At 52.3% G+C, this 21,766-nt stretch overlaps 1 protein-coding gene across 1 annotated transcript; it reads left to right on the top strand.

Moving 5' to 3' along the window:
- Positions 1–7,437: 7,437 nt before the first annotated feature.
- LOC138772737 (sodium/potassium-transporting ATPase subunit beta-2-like) lies at positions 7,438–20,737 on the top strand. The gene is made up of 7 exons (XM_069953390.1): positions 7,438–7,574; positions 8,935–9,063; positions 10,585–10,689; positions 10,773–10,978; positions 13,831–13,902; positions 16,570–16,683; positions 20,259–20,737. The coding sequence occupies exons 1-7, from the start codon at positions 7,463–7,465 to the stop codon at positions 20,415–20,417; spliced, it is 897 nt and encodes a 298-aa protein (XP_069809491.1). The 5' UTR covers positions 7,438–7,462; the 3' UTR covers positions 20,418–20,737.
- Positions 20,738–21,766: the final 1,029 nt, after the last annotated feature.

The raw sequence follows: 21,766 nt of genomic DNA on the forward strand, positions 1-21,766 counted from the left end.
GTGGGCGCAGTGCCATCACTACATAGTCTGGGGGGGTTACTTACTAGTCTATCACCCCGGTGGGCGCAGTGCCACCACTACATAGTCTGGGGGGGGGGGGGGGTTACATACTAGTCTATCACCCCAGTGGGCGCAGTGCCACCACTACATAGTCTGGGGGGGGGGTTACATACTAGTCTATCACCCCAGTGGGCGCAGTGCCACCACTACATAGTCTGGGGGGGGTTACATACTAGTCTATCACCCCAGTGGGCGCAGTGCCACCACTACATAGTCTGGGGGGGGGGGGGTTACATACTAGTCTATCACCCCTGTGGGCGCAGTGCCATCACTACATAGTCTGGGGGGGGTTACATACTAGTCTATCCCTCCGGTGGGCGCAGTGCCATCACTACATAGTCTGGGGGGGTTACTTACTAGTCTATCACCCCGGTGGGCGCAGTGCCACCACTACATAGTCTGGGGGGGGGTTACATACTAGTCTATCACCCCGGTGGGCGCAGTGCCACCACTACATAGTCTGGGGGGGGGTTACATACTAGTCTATCACCCCGGTGGGCGCAGTGCCACCACTACATAGTCTGGGGGGGGGGGGGGGGGTTACATACTAGTCTATCACCCCAGTGGGCGCAGTGCCACCACTACATAGTCTGGGGGGTTACATACTAGTCTATCACCCCAGTGGGCGCAGTGCCACCACTACATAGTCTGGGGGGGGTTACATACTAGTCTATCACCCCGGTGGGCGCAGTGCCATCACTACATAGTCTGGGGGGGGTTACATACTAGTCTATCACCCCGGTGGGCACAGTGCCACCACTACATAGACTGGGGGGTTACATACTAGTCTATCACCCCAGTGGGCGCAGTGCCACCACTACATAGTCTGGGGGGTTACCTACTAGTCTATCACCCCAGTGGGCGCAGTGCCACAACTACATAGTCTGGGGGGGGGGGGGGTGTACATACTAGTCTATCACCCCAGTGGGCGCAGTGCCATCACTACATAGTCGGGGGGGGGGGGGGGCTACATACTAGTCTATCACCCCGGTGGGCGCAGTGCCATCACTACATAGTCTGGGGGGGGGGTTACATACTAGTCTATCACCCCGGTGGGCGCAGTGCCACCACTACATAGTCTGGGGGGGGGGTTACATACTAGTCTATCACACCGGTGGGCGCAGTGCCATCACTACATAGTCTGGGGGGGTTACATACTAGTCTATCACCCCAGTGGGCGCAGTGCCATCCCTACATAGTCTGGGGGGGGGGCGGGTTACATACTAGTCTATCACCCCAGTGGGCGCAGTGCCACCACTACATAGTCTGGGGGGGGGGCGGGTTACATACTAGTCTATCACCCCAGTGGGCGCAGTGCCACCACTACATAGTCTGGGGGGGTTACATACTAGTCTATCACCCCAGTGGGCGCAGTGCCATCACTACATAGTCTGGGGGGTTACATACTAGTCTATCACCCGGTGGGCGCAGTGCCATCACTACATAGTCTGGGGGGGTTACATACTAGTCTATCACCCCAGTGGGCGCAGTGCCATCACTACATAGTCTGGGGGGGGGGTTACATACTAGTCTATCACCCCGGTGGGCGCAGTGCCACCACTACATAGTCTGGGGGGGGGTTACATACTAGTCTATCACCCCGGTGGGCGCAGTGCCATCACTACATAGTCTGGGGGGGTTACATACTAGTCTATCACCCCAGTGGGCGCAGTGCCATCACTACATAGTCTGGGGGGTTACATACTAGTCTATCACCCCAGTAGGCGCAGTGCCATCACTACATAGTCTGGGGGTGGTTACATACTAGTCTATCACCCCTGTGGGTGCAGTGCCACCACTACATAGTCTGGGGGGGGGTTACATACTAGTCTATTACACCAGTGGGCGCAGTGACATCACTACATAGTCTGGGGGGGTTACATACTAGTCTATCACCCCCGGTGGGTGCAGTGCCATCCCTACATAGTCTGGGGGGTTACATACTAGTCTATCACCCCCGGTGGGCGCAGTGACATCACTACATAGTCTGGGGGGTTACATACTAGTCTATCACCCCGTTGGGTGCAGTGCCATCACTACATAGTCTGGGGGGGGGGGGGGGGGGTTACATACTAGTCTATCACCCCGGTGGGCGCAGTGCCATCCCTACATAGTCTGGGGGGGGGGAGGTTACATACTAGTCTATCACTCCAGTGGGCGCAGTGCCACCACTACATAGTCTGGGGGGGTTACATACTAGTCTATCACCCCGGTGGGCGCAGTGCCATCCCTACATAGTCTGGGGGGGGTTACATACTAGTCTATCACCCCGGTGGGCGCAGTGCCATCCCTACATAGTCTGGGGGGGGGGGGGGTGTTACATACTAGTCTATCACCCCAGTGGGCGCAGTGCCATCACTACATAGTCTGGGGGGTTACATACTAGTCTATCACCCGGTGGGCGCAGTGCCATCACTACATAGTCTGGGGGGGGGGGGGGTTACATACTAGTCTATCACCCCAGTGGGCGCAGTGCCACCACTATATAGTCTGGGGGGGTTACATACTAGTCTATCACCCCAGTGGGCGCAGTGCCATCACTACATAGTCTGGGGGGGTTACATACTAGTCTATCACCCGGTGGGCGCAGTGCCATCACTACATAGTCTGGGGGGTTACATACTAGTCTATCACTCCAGTGGGCGCAGTGCCATCACTACATAGTCTGGGGGGGTTACATACTAGTCTATCACCCCGGTGGGCGCAGTGCCATCCCTACATAGTCTGGGGGGGGGGGGGGGGGGGTGTTACATACTAGTCTATCACCCCAGTGGGCTCAGTGCCAATCACTACATAGTCTGGGGGGTTACATACTACGTCTATCACCCGGTGGGCGCAGTGCCATCACTACATAGTCCTGGGGGGGTTACATACTAGTCTATCACCCGGTGGGCGCACTGCCATCACTACATAGTCTGGGGGGGTTACATACTAGTCTATCACTCCAGTGGGCGCAGTGCCATCACTACATAGTCTGGGGGGGGGGGGTTACATACTAGTCTATCACCCCAGTGGGCGCAGTGCCATCACTACATAGTCTGGGGGGGGGGGTTACATACTAGTCTATCACCCCAGTGGGCGCAGTGCCACAACTACATAGTCTGGGGGGGGGGGGGGGGGGGTTACATACTAGTCTATCACCCCGGTGGGCACAGTGCCATCACTACATAGTCTGGGGGGGTTACATACTAGTCTATCACCCCAGTGGGCGCAGTGCCATCACTACATAGTCTGGGGGGGGGGGTTACATACTAGTCTATTACCCCGGTGGGCGCAGTGCCATCTCTACATAGTCTGGGGGGGGGGGTTACATACTAGTCTATTACCCCGGTGGGTGCAGTGCCACCACTACATAGTCTGGGGGGGGGGGTTACATACTAGTCTATCACCCCAGTGGGCGCAGTGCCATCACTACATAGTCTGGGGGGGGTTACATACTAGTCTATCACCCCAGTGGGCGCAGTGCCAGTACTACATAGTCTGGGGGGGTTACATACTAGTCTATCACCCCGGTGGGCGCAGTGCCATCACTACATAGTCGGGGGGGGGGGGGGGGGGGTTACATACTAGTCTATCACCCCAGTGTGCGCAGTGCCATCACTACATAGTCAGGGGGGGGGTTACATACTAGTCTATCACCCCGGTGGGCGCAGTGCCATCACTACATATTCTGGGGGGGGGGGGTTACATACTAGTCTATCACCCCGGTGGGCGCAGTGCCATCACTACATAGTCTGGGGGGTTACATACTAGTCTATCACCCCGGTGGGCGCAGTGCCATCACTACATAGTCTGGGGGGTTACATACTAGTCTATCACCCCGGTGGGCGCAGTGCCATCACTACATAGTCAGGGGGGGTTACATACTAGTCTATCACCCCAGTGGGCGCAGTGCCATCACTACATAGTCTGGGGGAGGGGTTACATACTAGTCTATCACCCCGGTGGGCGCAGTGCCACCACTACATAGTCTGGGGGGGGGGTTACATACTAGTCTATCACCCGGTGGGCGCAGTGCCATCACTACATAGTCTGGGGGGGTTACATACTAGTCTATCACCCGGTGGGCGCAGTGCCATCACTACATAGTCTGGGGGGCTACATACTAGTCTATCACCCGGTGGGCGCAGTGCCACCACTACATAGTCTGGGGGGTTACATACTAGTCTATCACCCCGGTGGGCGCAGTGCCATCACTACATAGTCAGGGGGGGGGTTACATACTAGTCTATCACTCCAGTGGGCACAGTGCCATCACTACATAGTCTGGGGGGGGGTACATACTAGTCTATCACCCGGTGGGCGCAGTGCCATCACTACATAGTCTGGGGGGGGGTACATACTAGTCTATCACCCGGTGGGCGCAGTGCCATCACTACATAGTCAGGGGGGGGTTACATACTAGTCTATCACCCCAGTGGGCGCAGTGCCATCACTACATAGTCTGGGGGGTTACATACTAGTCTATCACCCCAGTGGGCGCAGTGCCATCACTACATAGTCTGGGGGGGTTACATACTAGTCTATCACCCCGGTGGGCGCAGTGCCACCACTACTTAGTCTGGGGGGTTACATACTAGTCTATCACCCCGGTGGGCGCAGTGCCATCACTACATAGTCTGGGGGGGTTACATACTAGTCTATCACCCGGTGGGCGCAGTGCCATCACTACATAGTCTGGGGGGGGGGGGGGTTACATACTAGTCTATCACCCCAGTGGGCGCAGTGCCATCACTACATAGTCTGGGGGGTTACATACTAGTCTATCACCCGGTGGGCGCAGTGCCATCACTACATAGTCTGGGGGGGTTACATACTAGTCTATCACCCGGTGGGCGCAGTGCCATCACTACATAGTCTGGGGGGGGGGGGGTGTTACATACTAGTCTATCACCCCAGTGGGCGCAGTGCCATCACTACATAGTCTGGGGGGGGGGTTACATACTAGTCTATCACCCCGGTGGGCGCAGTGCCATCACTACATAGTCTGGGGGGTTACATACTAGTCTATCACCCCAGTGGGCGCAGTGCCACCACTACATAGTCTGGGGGGGTTACATACTAGTCTATCACCCCGGTGGGCGCAGTGCCATCACTACATAGTCTGGGGGGGTTACATACTAGTCTATCACCCCAGTGGGCGCAGTGCCACCACTACATAGTCTGGGGGGGTTACATACTAGTCTATCACCCCGGTGGGCGCAGTGCCATCACTACATAGTCTGGGGGAGGGGGGTTACATACTAGTCTATCACCCCGGTGGGCGCAGTGCCATCCCTACATAGTCTGGGGGGGTTACATACTAGTCTATCACCCGGTGGGCGCAGTGCCACCACTAAATAGTCTGGGGGAGGGGGGTTACATACTAGTCTATCACCCCGGTGGGCGCAGTGCCATCACTACATAGTCTGGGGGGTTACATACTAGTCTATCACCCGGTGGGCGCAGTGCCATCACTACATAGTCTGGGGGGTTACATACTAGTCTATCACCCGGTGGGCGCAGTGCCATCACTACATAGTCTGGGGGGGTTACATACTAGTCTATCACCCCAGTGGGCACAGTGCCACCACTACATAGTCTGGGGGGGTTACATACTAGTCTATCACCCCTGTGGGCGCAGTGCCATCACTACATAGTCTGGGGGGGGGGGGGGGTTACATACTAGTCTATCACCCCAGTGGGCGCAGTGCCATCACTACATAGTCTGGGGGGGTTACATACTAGTCTATCACCCCAGTGGGCGCAGTGCCATCACTACATAGTCTGGGGGGGTTACATACTAGTCTATCACCCCAGTGGGCGCAGTGCCACCACTACATAGTCTGGGGGGGTTACTTACTAGTCTATCACCCTGGTGGGCGCAGTGCCATCACTACATAGTCTGGGGGGGGGGGGGGGGGGGTTACATACTAGTCTATCACCCGGTGGGCGCAGTGCCATCACTACATAGTCTGGGGGGGGTTACATACTAGTCTATCACCCCAGTGGGCGCAGTGCCATCACTACATAGTCTGGGGGGGGGGGTTACATACTAGTCTATCACCCCAGTGGGCGCAGTGCCACCACTACATAGTCTGGGGGGGTTACATACTAGTCTATCACCCCGGTGGGCACAGTGCCACCACTACATAGTCTGGGGGGGGGTACATACTAGTCTATCACCCGGTGGGCGCAGTGCCACCACTACATAGTCTGGGGGGGGGTTACATACTAGTCTATCACCCCGGTGGGCGCAGTGCCATCCCTACATAGTCTGGGGGGGTTACATACTAGTCTATCACCCCGGTGGGCGCAGTGCCATCCCTACATAGTCTGGGGGGGTTACATACTAGTCTATCACCCCGGTGAGTGCAGTGCCATCACTACATGGTCTGGGGGGGTTACATACTAGTCTATCACCCCGGTGGGCGCAGTGCCATCACTACATGGTCTGGGGGGGTTACATACTAGTCTATCACCCAGTGGGCGCAGTGCCATCACCTCCTCGTCCAGGGCTTGGTACTGTATATAGTGGCTCCTGTGCCCGGGGACAATACAGGTGAGAGGCTGAGATACACATCAGTTCAGGTATGTTAATAAGGATGTGAGGAGAGAAGGACAGAAAGATCCAGTCTGTACCTGACCCAGCAAGAAGTGGTCCGTCAGGTTCTCGGAGGCGAGGGCCGGGTGTGGCCGTACTCTGCACACAATGTATCCCACACCCGGAGAGATACTGCTATTGTTACCCTACAAGTGCGAAACTGCCCCTTCCCAGAGCCACATCATTACATATCTGATGCTTTCTGTGCAATGTATCTAATCCTATCATGTGTGATACTGTCTGCTGAGACAATGTATCTAATCCTCAAAAAGGGGGGTTCCCACAGCATTCAAAATGAAGCGTGTTTATTCACATATTGGGGTACAATAGAAATGCAACGTTTCGACCTCCTGGTCTTTGTCATACATGCTGTGGGAACCGAGGATTGGGGGCCTACCCGCCTGCATCCACATTGCTGGCCATAACCGGGGTATCTCCAAGGGGCTGTTGGACTTTCTGCTGAGACAGTGTATCTAATCTACTATATGTGATACTGTCTGCTGAGACAGTGTATCTAATCTACTATATGGATACTGTCTGCTGAGACAGTGTATCTAATCTACTATATGGATACTGTCTGCTGAGACAGTGTATCTAATCTACTATATGGATACTGTCTGCTGAGACGGTGTATCTAATATACTATAGTGTGTGATACGCCACAGGGTTTCTAGGTTACAGAATCATCGTCATTGTTTAGGGGCGGGGGATGAAGCTGCTTAATATTCATGAGGGGGAGGAGCCACCTGCCATAAATGTGCTGCTGTTCCGCTTCTGTGGATCAGTCACCTGGGAGGCTGGGACAGGAGGATCAGGACCATGGCGGCTCTCACCCAGAAGAAGTCCTGGAAGCAATACATGGACGAATTCAAGGAATTTATATGGAACCCAAAGACCCGGGAGTTTATGGGCCGGACAGCAAGCAGCTGGGGTAAGAGAGGCTGGGGGCAGCTGGGGTAAGGAGATGCTGGGGCAGCTGGGGTAAGAGAGGCTGGGGGCAGCTGGGGTAAGGAGATGCTGGGGGCAGCTGGGGTAAGAAAGGCCGGGGGCATCTGGGGTAAGAGAGGCTGGGGCAGCTGGGGTAAGGAGATGCTGGGGGCAGCTGGGGTAAGAGAGGCTGGGGGCAGCTGGGGTAAGGAGATGCTGGGGGCAGCTGGGGTAAGAGAGGCTGGGGGCAGCTGGGGTAAGAGAGGCTGGGGCAGCTGGGGTAAGAGAGGCTGGGGCAGCTGGGGTAAGAGATGCTGGGGCAGCTGGGGTAAGAGAGGCTGGGGTAACTGGGGTAAGAGATGCTGGGGCAGCTGGGGTAAGAGAGGCTGGGGCAGCTGGGGTAAGAGAGGCTGGGGCAGCTGGGGTAAGAGAGGCCGGGGGCAGCTGGGGTAAGAGAGGCCGGGGGCAGCTGGGGTAAGAGAGGCTGGGGCAGCTGGGGTAAGAGATGCTGGGGCAGCTGGGGTAAGAGATGCTGGGGTAAGAGAGGCTGGGGCAGCTGGGGTAAGAGATGCTGGGGGCAGCTGGGGTAAGAGAGGCTGGGGCAGCTGGGGTAAGAGAGGCTGGGGCAGCTGGGGTAAGAGAGGCTGGGGCAGCTGGGGTAAGAGAGGCTGGGGCAGCTGGGGTAAGAGAGGCCGGGGGCAGCTGGGGTAAGGAGATGCTGGGGCAGCTGGGGTAAGAGAGGCCGGGGGCAGCTGGGGTAAGAGAGGCCGGGGGCAGCTGGGGTAAGAAAGGCTGGGGCAGCTGGGGTAAGAGAGGCTGGGGCAGCTGGGGTAAGAGAGGCTGGGGCAGCTGGGGTAAGAGAGGCTGGGGCAGCTGGGGTAAGAGATGCTGGGGCAGCTGGGGTAAGAGATGCTGGGGCAGCTGGGGTAAGAGAGGCTGGGGCAGCTGGGGTAAGAGAGGCTGGGGTAAGAGATGCTGGGGCAGCTGGGGTAAGAGATGATCGGGGGCAGCTGGGGTAAGAGATGCTGGGGCAGCTGGGGTAAGAGATGATCGGGGGCAGCTGGGGTAAGAGATGCTGGGGCAGCTGGGGTAAGAGATGATCGGGGGCAGCTGGGGTAAGAGATGATCGGGGGCAGCTGGGGTAAGAGAGGCCGGGGGCAGCTGGGGTAAGAGATGCTGGGGCAGCTGGGGTAAGAGAGGCCGGGGCAGCTGGGGTAAGAGATGATCGGGGGTGAGGTCATACGTAAGTGACACACACAGAGTTGCCATGTACACACACATATATATATATAATTATATATTATATATATATGTGTGTGTGTGTAGTTATTGTATTAATGCATTTAACCCTTTGTTTCCCGCAGTGCTGATCATTCTCTTTTATGTGGTGTTTTACGCCTTCCTTACGGCCCTCTTCTCGCTCTGCATGTGGGTGATGTTACAGACCATTGATAATTATTATCCAACATACAGCGACCGACTGGCTTATCCAGGTAAACCCATGAACCAGGCAGTCTAAGGATCGGCAGAGGGCACAGTCCTGGGGGGGGGGAGCACAGGGGGGATCACAGTTTTGGGGGATCAGCAGAGGGCACAGTCCTGGGGGGTCAGTAGAGGGCACAGTCCTGGGGGATCAGCAGAGGGCACAGTCCTGGGGGATCAGCAGAGGGCACAGTCCTGGGGGATCAGCAGAGGGCACAGTCCTGGGGGATCAGCAGAGGGCACAGTCCTGGGTGATCAGCAGAGGGCACAGTCCTGGGGGGTCTGCAGAGGGCACAGTCGTGGGGGGTCTGCAGAGGGCACAGTCGTGGGGGATCAGCAGAGGGCACAGTCCTGGGGGGTCTGCAGAGGGCACAGTCCTGGGGGGTCTGCAGAGGGCACAGTCCTGGGGGATCAGCAGAGGGCACAGTCCTGGGGGATCAGCAGAGGGCACAGTCCTGGGGGATCAGCAGAGGGCACAGTCCTGGGGGATCAGCAGAGGGCACAGTCCTGGGGGATCAGCAGAGGGCACAGTCCTGGGGGATCAGCAGAGGGCACAGTCCTGGGGGATCAGCAGAGGGCACAGTCCTGGGGGATCAGCAGAGGGCACAGTCCTGGGGGATCAGCAGAGGGCACAGTCCTGGGGGATCAGCAGAGGGCACAGTCCTGGGGGATCTGCAGGATTGTGCCTCAGGAGCTGCCCCTGTCTGAGTTATTTCGTCTCCCTTTGCTGCTCGTTCGCAGGACAAGGAATTGTGCGACCATTTAAATGCATAATCAGCGGCTGGTTAGACAGATGTGCGGCCAATTAACTAAACCCAAAAGAATTCGGCGGACAGCAAATCCATATACCTAAGTGCTAAACCAATGCATATAAAAAGTCAAATAACCAAAAAGAACAGAAAAGCATATGCACAAAAAGGTAGCACATCAAATACAAAATCTATGCAAAAAATACCGAGCAGGGGCAGTAAAACTCAGGCAAAAGCTCTAACCACCACCAAGCATTAAAACATTTAAAAAGTCAAACATAGCGGGACCTTGGCGGTAGTTAGGGCCCCTAGTTTTACTGCTCCTGTTTGGTATTTCTTACATAGATTTTTTGTATTTCCCTCAATAAAGTATGGGTTGGTGTGCTACCTTTTTGTATATATGCTTTTTTCTTCTGTTAGATGTCCGGCCAATAACTATGATTTTACCAGCAGCACAAAATATCCAATCGGCCTTTGTGGGTTTGCTTGCTCATTGGCTGATTGTTGGCACTTTTACATGGGCCAATTGTCAGGTAAAAGAACGTTCCTGGGACCGTTATAAAGGTCTGCTATAATCCTGGTTAAACCAAAGCAGTAGATATTGGGCCCAGCAAGGTGTCACTCGTGAGATGTCACCAACTGGATAACAGTAGAAGGTGGTGGAAGATAGATGGGGTTCACTAGTGGCCGCCCCGGCTCGGCAGGATCACTCTTCATATTTAGGGTCATGTGTCGGTCATTGGAAAGGCCACCTATCATTATCTCTTCTCCCCTTCTCCCCAGGGCTCATGATACGACCACAGATTAACACCATGGATGTAAGATATAATACAACTCAGAACACCAGCTGGCAGACATACGTGAACGGGCTGAACTCTGTGCTCCAAGGTACGGCACAAACATTTCCCATTTACACCCTCCGATGTGCCAATAAAAGGGCTGATGATAATAAGACCCTCTTTGCTGTCCAGACTATAACAGGACTGTGCAGGAGGAGAGAGGCGCCACCTGCCCCAGTGGGACATACTACAAGCAGGACGACACAGGAGATGTACGAATCTTCCCAAAGAAAGCATGCCAGTTTCTACGGGACAGTCTGGGGGAATGTTCTGGAATTAACGACCCAACATACGGATATTCCAGTGGAACACCATGTGTGCTCATAAAGATGAACAAGGTGATTCACCATAACCTGTCCACCCCCCATCTCACCTGTCCACCCCCCCCCCCGTCTCACCTGTCCACCCCCCGTCTCACCTGTCCACCCCCATCTCACCTGTCCACCCCCCCGTCTCACCTGTCCACCCCCCGTCTCACCTGTCCACCCACCCCGTCTCACCTGTCCACCCCCCGTCTCACCTGTCCGCCCCCCCCCATCTCACCTGTCCACCCCCCCATCTTACCTGTCCACCCCCCCTATATCTCACCTGTCCACCCCCCATCTCACCTGTCCACTCCCCCGTCTCACTGTCCACCCCCCCATCTTACCTGTCCACCCCCCCTATATCTCACCTGTCCGCCCCCCCCCATCTCACCTGTCCACCCCCCCCATCTCACCTGTCCTGTTTACCGTCTTTCCCTCTCACACCCCCGTCTCCTGTCCTTTCTGAGACAACCCCCTTCTCCTCGCACAATGGTGGGGTGTCGAGTCCCCGCAGTTGGCAGCGGTGGATATAAATAAAACCTTGACAGGCGCTGTCGGCTAGAAGATATAGGGACCCTTGAGACAAATAAATGTATTTTTACTAGTACCTGCTTTGGACTTTGTCGTATACCTACTATTGGCCAACGCCTGTAAAGGTTTTATCTAAATCCACCGCTGCCAACTACGGGGACTTAAAGGGAATCTGTCAGCACCTATGGGGGGGGAGTGGTGATGGTTTCGTGCTGCACTTTAGCCCGCCTAACCACTCCCCCTCCCAGCTTGTATTGAATATTCATTGCGCTCACCCGGCCTCCTGGCGACTGCATCTGTAGCTTCCTGGGGCAGTGTAGTGTGTCGGAGCGGCGCACTGAGGGCCCATCCTATCTTTTCCCCCTGTCTCCCGTCCCTCATCCTAACTCTCCCGTCCCTCATCCTATCTCTTCCCCCCCGTCTCCCATCCCTCATCCTAACTCTTCCCCCCGTCTCCCATCCCTCATCCTATCTCTTCCCCCCCGTCTCCTGTCCCTCATCCTATCTCTCCTGTCCCTCATCCTATCTCTCCTGTCCCTCATCCTATCTCTCCCATCCCTCATCCTATCTCTCCTGTCCCTCATCCTATCTCTTTCCCCTGTCTCCTGTCCCTCATCCTATCTCTTCCCCCCGTCTCCCGTCCCTCATCCTATCTCTCCTGTCCCTCATCCTATCTCTTCCCCCCTGTCTCCCGTCCCTCATCCTATCTCTTCCCTCCGTCTCCCATCCCTCATCCTATCTCTTCCCTCCGTCTCCCGTTCCTCATCCTATCTCTTCCCCCCGTCTCCTGTCCCTCATCCTATCTCTTCCCTCCCGTCTCCTGTCCCTCATCCTATCACTTCCCTCCATCTCCTGTCCCTCATCCTATCTCTCCCGTCCCTCATCCTATCTCTTCCCTCCGTCTCCCGTTCCTCATCCTATCTCTTCCCCCGTCTCTTGTCCCTCATCCTAACTCTCCCGTCCCTCATCCTATCTCTTCCCCCCCGTCTCCCATCCCTCATCCTAACTCTTCCCCCCGTCTCCCATCCCTCATCCTATCTCTTCCCCCCCGTCTCCTGTCCCTCATCCTATCTCTCCTGTCCCTCATCCTATCTCTCCTGTCCCTCATCCTATCTCTCCCATCCCTCATCCTATCTCTCCTGTCCCTCATCCTATCTCTTTCCCCTGTCTCCTGTCCCTCATCCTATCTCTTCCCCCCGTCTCCCGTCCCTCATCCTATCTCTCCTGTCCCTCATCCTATCTCTTCCCCCCTGTCTCCCGTCCCTCATCCTATCTCTTCCCTCCGTCTCCCATCCCTCATCCTATCTCTTCCCTCCGTCTCCCGTTCCTCATCCTATCTCTTCCCCCCGTCTCCTGTCCCTCATCCTATCTCTTCCCTCCCGTCTCCTGTCCCTCATCCTATCACTTCCCTCCATCTCCTGTCCCTCATCCTATCTCTCCCGTCCCTCATCCTATCTCTTCCCTCCGTCTCCCGTTCCTCATCCTATCTCTTCCCCCGTCTCTTGTCCCTCATCCTATCTCTCCTGTCCCTCATCCTATCTCTTCCCCCCTGTCTCCCGTCCCTCATCCTATCTCTTCCCTCCGTCTCCCATCCCTCAACCTATCTCTTCCCCCCCGTCTCCTGTCCCTCATCCTATCTCTTCCCTCCGTCTCCCATCCCTCATCCTATCTCTTCCCCCCCGTCTCCTGTCCCTCATCCTCTCTCTCCTGTCCCTCATCCTATCTCTTCCTCCCTGTCTCCCGTCCCTCATCCTATCTCTTCCCCCCCGTCTCCCGTCCCTCATCCTACCTCTCCTGTCCCTCATCCTATCTCTTCCCTCCCTGTCTCCTGTCCCTCATCCTATCTCTTCCCCCCCCTCTCCTGTCCCTCATCCTATCTCTCCCATCCCTCATCCTATCTCTTCCCCCGTCTCCCATCCCTCATCCTATCTCTTCCCCCCCCCTCTCCTGTCCCTCATCCTATCTCTTCCCTCCCTCATCCTATCTCTTCCCCCGTCTCCCATCCCTCATCCTATCTCTTCCCTCCCTGTCTCCTGTCCCTCATCCTATCTCTTCCCTCCCTGTCTCCTGTCCCTCATCCTATCTCTTCCCTCCCTGTCTCCTGTCCCTCATCCTATCTCTCCCGTCCCTCATCCTATCTCTTCCCCCCCCCCGTCTCCCGTCCCTCATCCTACCTCTCCTGTCCCTCATCCTATCTCTTCCCTCCCTGTCTCCTGTCCCTCATCCTATCTCTTCCCCCCCCGTCTCCCGTCCCTCATCCTACCTCTCCTGTCCCTCATCCTATCTCCCTTGTCCGTGATGTCTCCTCCATAATCTCCGCCTGACATGCAGGTAACCTTCTCTTCCTTCTGCAGGTGATACATTTCCTTCCTGCCCCGGTTAAGGATATCTCTAACACCTCCATCACCATCAGCTGTGCGGGGAAGGTGAGTGTGCAGACGTCTCGGGTGGAGGTCACCTTCTGTCTCTTTTTACGTTTGTCTCAGTTTCTTTCTTTCTTTCTTGTCTTTAGAAGCTAAAAAGTGCAGTAAATGAGACGGTAAGAGGTAGAACTCCTAGGAGAGCCCATATAGCTATAGGTATCCCTGCAGGCAGCTTGTAGGCTCTTAGAGAAACTATATACATATAGGCTGAATCCTGTATACACCACTAACTCCAACCTAAGCCAGACAGATGGGAGATGACATCCATTATAGGTTACTAAAAGCTTTATACTAAGTGCCTCACTTATACAATCTATATGCCTTGTGTAGAATGTTATATTACTTGTGTATGAGAGATATTATATCATGTATACGGGGTGTGTCAGGTGTGTGATATATAATGTATACGGGGTGTGTCAGGTGTGTGATATTATATAATGTATAGGGGATGTGGCAGGTGTGTGATATATAAAGTATAGGGGATGTGTCAGGTGTGTGACAGTATATAATGTATAGGGGATGTGTCAGGTGTGTGATATATAATGTATAGGGGATGTGTCAGGTGTGTGATAATATATAATGTATAGGGGATGTGTCAGGTGTGTGATATTATATCATGTATACGGGATGTGTCAGGTGTGTGATATATAATGTATACGGGGTGTGTCAGGTGTGTGATATTATATAATGTATAGGGGATGTGTCAGGTGTGTGATATATAATGTATAGGGGATGTGTCAGGTGTGTGATATTATATCATGTATACGGGGTGTGTCAGGTGTGTGATATTATATCATGTATACGGGGTGTGTCAGGTGTGTGATATTATATCATGTATAGGGGATGTGTCAGGTGTGTGATATATAATGTATAGGGGATGTGTCAGGTGTGTGATATATAATGTATAGGGGATGTGTCAGGTGTGTGACAGTATATAATGTATAGGGGATGTGTCAGGTGTGTGATATATCATGTATAGGGGATGTGTCAGGTGTGTGATATATAATGTATAGGGGATGTGTCAGGTGTGTGATATATAATGTATACGGGGTGTGTCAGGTGTGTGATATTATATAATGTATAGTGGATGTGTCAGGTGTGTGATATATAATGTATAGGGGATGTGTCAGGTGTGTGATTTTATATAATGTATAGGGGATGTCAGGTGTGTGATATATAATGTATAGGGGATGTGTCAGGTGTGTGATATTATATCATGTATACGGGGTGTGTCAGGTGTGTGATATATAATGTATAGGGGATGTGTCAGGTGTGTGATATATAATGTATAGGGGATGTGTCAGGTGTGTGATATATAATGTATAGGGGATGTGTCAGGTGTGTGATAATATATAATGTATAGGGGATGTGTCAGGTGTGTGATATTATATCATGTATAGGGGATGTGTCAGGTGTGTGATATTATATAATGTATAGGGGATATGTCAGGTGTGTGATATATAATGTATAGGGGATGTGTCAGGTGTGTGATATATAATGTATAGGGGATGTGTCAGGTGTGTGATATTATATAATGTATAGGAGATGTGTCAGGTGTGTGATATTATATAATGTATAGGGGATGTGTCAGGTGTGTGATAATATATAATGTATAGGGGATGTGTCAGGTGTGTGATATTATATAATGTATAGGGGATGTGTCAGGTGTGTGATATATAAAGTATAGGGGATGTGTCAGGTGTGTGATAATATATAATGTATAGGGGATGTGTCAGGTGTGTGATATTATATAATGTATAGGGGATGTGTCAGGTGTGTGATATTATATAATGTATAGGGGATGTGTCAGGTGTGTGATATATAATGTATAGGGGATGTGTCAGGTGTGTGATATTATATAATGTATAGGGGATGTGTCAGGTGTGTGATATATAATGTATAGGGGATGTGTCAGGTGTGTGATATATATAATGTATAGGGGATGTGTCAGGTGTGTGATAATATATAATGTATAGGGGATGTGTCAGGTGTGTGATATTATATAATGTATAGGGGATGTGTCAGGTGTGTGATAATATATAATGTATAGGGGATGTGTCAGGTGTGTGATATATAAAGTATAGGGGATGTGTCAGGTGTGTGATAATATATAATGTATAGGGGATGTGTCAGGTGTGTGATATATAATGTATAGGGGATGTGTCAGGTGTGTGATAATATATAATGTATAGGGGATGTGTCAGGTGTGTGATAATATATAATGTATAGGGGATGTGTCAGGTGTGTGATATTATATAATGTATAGGGGATGTGTCAGGTGTGTGATATATAATGTATAGGGGATGTGTCAGGTGTGTGATAATATATAATGTATAGGGGATGTGTCAGGTGTGTGATAATATATAATGTATAGGGGATGTGTCAGGTGTGTGATATTATATAATGTATAGGGGATGTGTCAGGTGTGTGATAATATATAATGTATAGGGGATGTGTCAGGTGTGTGATATATAATGTATAGGGGATGTGTCAGGTGTGTGATATATAATGTATAGGGGATGTGTCAGGACTCTTTCTTGCTCTCATATAGCCGCAGCATCTATAGGTGATTCTTTGTGCCTATATGTTGTAATGTGTTGATCGGACTCTCTATAGATCCTCATTGGTTTTTTTTTCTCTATAATGTCATGAATTCTTCTCATTGTGCAGAATTTTGTCAGCAATCCTTCGCTTGGTGATATGACGTACTTCCCCAGCCTCAACAATACCAATCTGGGGACCATCGATCTCCAGTATTTCCCATATTACGGGAATAGAGCTCAGGTTAGTCTCCACATTACATCTGATCATTAGTTTATTCCATCACTATCATCTCTGGTGACCACAATGGGGGCAGCAATAGGCAAATCTAGCTGGTTAGGGATGTCCAATACAACACACAGTACAGGAAAGGATTCTCTACAGTAAGAGCAGTCACACTATACACTGCCTGCCCCCTAGAGGTAGTAACATACTATGACAGCTTCCCTTAACAGCAGTTAATGAAAGGCTTCATTACAGTAAGGGTGCAATATCGCAGGGTACTTATCAGCAAACTGCCCAACACCACCAAGTGATCAGCAGACAGACAAGTTCATCTGTAGCTATAGGTCCCTCTGCACCATGTGTATCTGTAGGTCCCTCTGCACCATGTGTAGCTATAGGTCCCTCTGCACCATGTGTAGCTATAGGTCCCTCTGCACCAGGTGTAGCTATAGGTCCCTCTGCACCAGGTGTAGCTATAGGTCCCTCTGCACCAGGTGTAGCTATAGGTCCCTCTGCACCATGTGTAGCTATAGGTCCCTCTGCACCATCTGTAGCTATAGGTCCCTCTGCACCATCTGTATCTGTAGGTCCCTCTGCACCATGTGTAGCTATAGGTCCCTCTGCACCAGGTGTAGCTATAGGTCCCTCTGCACCATGTGTAGCTATAGGTCCCTCTGCACCATGTGTAGCTATAGGTCCCTCTGCACCATGTGTAGCTATAGGTCCCTCTGCACCATGTGTAGCTATAGGTCCCTCTGCACCATGTGTAGCTATAGGTCCCTCTGCACCATGTGTAGCTATAGGTCCCTCTGCACCATGTGTAGCTATAGGTCCCTCTGCACCATGTGTAGCTATAGGTCCCTCTGCACCATGTGTAGCTATAGGTCCCTCTGCACCATGTGTAGCTATAGGTCCCTCTGCACCAGGTGTAGCTATAGGTCCCTCTGCACCAGGTGTAGCTATAGGTCCCTCTGCACCAGGTGTAGCTATAGGTCCCTCTGCACCATCTGTAGCTATAGGTCCCTCTGCACCATGTGTAGCTATAGGTCCCTCTGCACCATGTGTAGCTATAGGTCCCTCTGCACCAGGTGTAGCTATAGGTCCCTCTACACCAGGTGTAGCTATAGGTCCCTCTGCACCATGTGTAGCTATAGGTCCCTCTGCACCATGTGTAGCTGTAGGTCCCTCTGCACCATGTGTAGCTATAGGTCCCTCTGCACCATGTGTAGCTATAGGTCCCTCTGCACCATGTGTAGCTATAGGTCCCTCTGCACCATGTGTAGCTATAGGTCCCTCTGCACCATGTGTAGCTATAGGTCCCTCTGCACCATGTGTAGCTATAGGTCCCTCTGCACCATGTGTAGCTATAGGTCCCTCTGCACCATGTGTAGCTATAGGTCCCTCTGCACCATCTGTAGCTATAGGTCCCTCTGCACCAGGTGTAGCTATAGGTCCCTCTGCACCATGTGTAGCTATAGGTCCCTCTGCACCAGGTGTAGCTATAGGTCCCTCTGCACCATGTGTAGCTATAGTTCCCTCTGCACCATGTGTAGCTATAGGTCCCTCTGCACCAGGTGTAGCTATAGGTCCCTGTGCACCATGTGTAGCTATAGGTCCCTCTGCACCATCTGTAGCTATAGGTCCCTCTGCACCATGTGTAGCTATAGGTCCCTCTGCACCAGGTGTAGCTATAGGTCCCTCTGCACCATCTGTAGCTATAGGTCCCTCTGCACCAGGTGTAGCTATAGGTCCCTCTGCACCATGTGTAGCTGTAGGTCCCTCTGCACCATGTGTAGCTATAGGTCCCTCTGCACCATGTGTAGCTATAGGTCCCTCTGCATCATGTGTAGCTATAGGTCCCTCTGCACCATGTGTAGCTATAGGTCCCTCTGCACCATGTGTAGCTATAGGTCCCTCTGCACCATGTGTATCTGTAGGTCCCTCTGCACCATGTGTAGCTATAGGTCCCTCTGCACCATGTGTAGCTATAGGTCCCTCTGCACCATGTGTAGCTGTAGGTCCCTCTGCACCATGTGTAGCTATAGGTCCCTCTGCACCATGTGTAGCTATAGGTCCCTCTGCACCAGGTGTAGCTATAGGTCCCTCTGCACCAGGTGTAGCTATAGGTCCCTCTGCACCATCTGTAGCTATAGGTCCCTCTGCACCATGTGTAGCTATAGGTCCCTCTGCACCAGGTGTAGCTATAGGTCCCTCTGCACCATGTGTAGCTATAGGTCCCTCTGCACCAGGTGTAGCTATAGGTCCCTCTGCACCAGGTGTAGCTATAGGTCCCTCTGCACCATGTGTAGCTATAGGTCCCTCTGCACCATGTGTAGCTATAGGTCCCTCTGCACCAGGTGTAGCTATAGGTCCCTCTGCACCAGGTGTAGCTGTAGGTTCCTCTGCACCAGGTGTAGCTGTAGGTCCCTCTGCACCAGGTGTAGCTATAGGTCCCTCTGCACCAGGTGTAGCTGTAGGTCCCTCTGCACCAGGTGTAGCTGTAGGTCCCTCTGCACCATGTGTAGCTGTAGGTCCCTCTGCACCATGTGTAGCTGTAGGTCCCTCTGCACCAGGTGTAGCTAAAGGTCCCTCTGCACCATCTGTAGCTATAGGTCCCTCTGCACCATGTGTAGCTATAGGTCCCTCGGCACCAGGTGTAGCTATAGGTCCCTCGGCACCAGGTGTAGCTATAGGTCCCTCTGCACCAGGTGTAGCTATAGGTCCCTCTGCATCATGTGTAGCTGTAGGTCCCTCTGCACCAGGTGTAGCTATAGGTCCCTCTGCACCATGTGTAGCTATAGGTCCCTCTGCACCAGGTGTAGCTATAGGTCCCTCTGCACCAGGTGTAGCTATAGGTCCCTCTGCACCAGGTGTAGCTATAGGTCCCTCTGCACCATGTGTAGCTATAGGTCCCTCTGCACCATGTGTAGCTATAGGTCCCTCTGCACCATGTGTAGCTATAGGTCCCTCTGCACCATGTGTAGCTATAGGTCCCTCTGCACCATGTGTAGCTATAGGTCCCTCTGCACCAGGTGTAGCTATAGGTCCCTCTGCACCAGGTGTAGCTATAGGTCCCTCTGCACCAGGTGTAGCTATAGGTCCCTCTGCACCAGGTGTAGCTATAGGTCCCTCTGCACCATGTGTAGCTATAGGTCCCTCTGCACCATGTGTAGCTATAGGTCCCTCTGCACCAGGTGTAGCTATAGGTCCCTCTGCACCATCTGCAGCTGTAGGTCCCTCTGCACCAGGTGTAGCTATAGGTCCCTCTGCACCATCTGCAGCTGTAGGTCCCTCTGCACCAGGTGTAGCTGTTAGGTTCCTATGTAACACATGTAGCCATAGGTGACTCAGTAATATGTGCAAATAGTTACACATAGCTGCATATGGTAAAGATGGACCTAACAGCTACATGCAGTAGAAAGAGTGCAGACTAGATGGACCAAGTGGTCTTTTTCTGCTGACAATCTTCTGTTACTATGTTTTTATGACAGATATATATATATATATATATATATATATATATACATGTAATATCCGTGTGTAGAGCGCTGTACAGTGGAGCTTGAGCTCTAATTCTTCTTCTAACCCTACAGAAGAACTACACGCAGCCATTTGTGGCTGTAAAATTTCTGAATGTGACTCGCAACGTGGACCACAATGTGGAGTGTCGTGTCACCGCCGCCAACATCAATCTGAATGATCAGGACAAGTTCCAGGGGCGGGTTATCTTCACCCTGAGGATCAACGACTAGACATGTCTGCCTTCCCAAATGACATCACTTCCTCCCATATGACATCACTGACTCCATATGATATTACTGTTCTTCCAGACAGACACCACATGTGTGAACCCCCTCACCGACCGCCATGATGACCTAGGCTTTGTACTAAGGCTGTGCTTTAGTATACAGAGTTCCTGCTGCTGATTTATTATAGGATTTAATAGTGTCCAAATTTTGACATTTTGTAGCCCCCCTGTCTGTATATAAGTGTGTGTATATAATCTATTTAATGTAAGACCTATAGGCTTCTTGGCTTTATAGATGTATCATTAAAGAAAACTTGGTTTTTACCTCTCATTTTTTATTTTTTTAAAAATCCACCTAATATGGGGCAGCAGCATCTGGCCAGATGCCACTTTACAATGGTCTTAATGGAATGGACAGCCTCGGTCATTCAGTTCCAGGTAGGTGAGGTTCCCATAGATCGTTTGTAGCACCTCTATTGCAGTATGCAGGGTAAATGAGGAGTGTAGAAGTCATGGCAGACCAAAAAGGGCTGGGAGTGTAGAAGTCATGGCAGACCACACATGGGCGAGGAGTGTAGAAGTCATGGCAGACCACACATGGGCGAGGAGTGTAGAAGTCATGGCAGACCACACATGGGCGAGGAGTGTAGAAGTCATGGCAGACCACACATGGGCGAGGAGTGTAGAAGTCATGGCAGACCACACATGGGCGAGGAGTGTAGAAGTCATGGCAGGCCACACATGGGCGAGGAGTGTAGAAGTCATGGCAGACCACACATGGGCGAGGAGTGTAGAAGTCATGGCAGACCACACATGGGCGAGGAGTGTAGAAGTCATGGCAGACCACACATGGGCGAGGAGTGTAGAAGTCATGGCAGACCACATGTGGGCGAGGAGTGTAGGAGTGCTTGAAAAGACCTGACCAGAAGCCCTCATCTCACCCCAAACCATACAGAAACCCTGCTATGCCTGACAGTGGTTTTACAGAAGACATCATTGTAGGTTTTAGCCATTGATCTTCAGACATACATGACTGAAAGTTAGAAAAACAGGAAAATTGGACTCATCAGAGCATATAACTTATGTCCATACCCCCAGTGTCCATATGCGTGTCTATGTCCAAATCATCGGCATCCACACACCCAGTGTACAAATTACAAACTTCCACACCATACTGTCCCTCACATTTCTCCTCACCTCCAGTGTCCATGTTCCCAGCATCCATATCACATTTCTCCTCACCTCCATATCACATTTCTCCTCACCTCCAGTGTCCATGTTCCCAGCATCCATATCACATTTCTCCTCTCCTCCAGTGTCCATGTTCCCAGCATCCATATCACATTTCTCCTC

Source organism: Dendropsophus ebraccatus, chromosome 1, assembly GCF_027789765.1.
Source record: "Dendropsophus ebraccatus isolate aDenEbr1 chromosome 1, aDenEbr1.pat, whole genome shotgun sequence".
Taxonomy (NCBI): domain Eukaryota; kingdom Metazoa; phylum Chordata; class Amphibia; order Anura; family Hylidae; genus Dendropsophus; species Dendropsophus ebraccatus.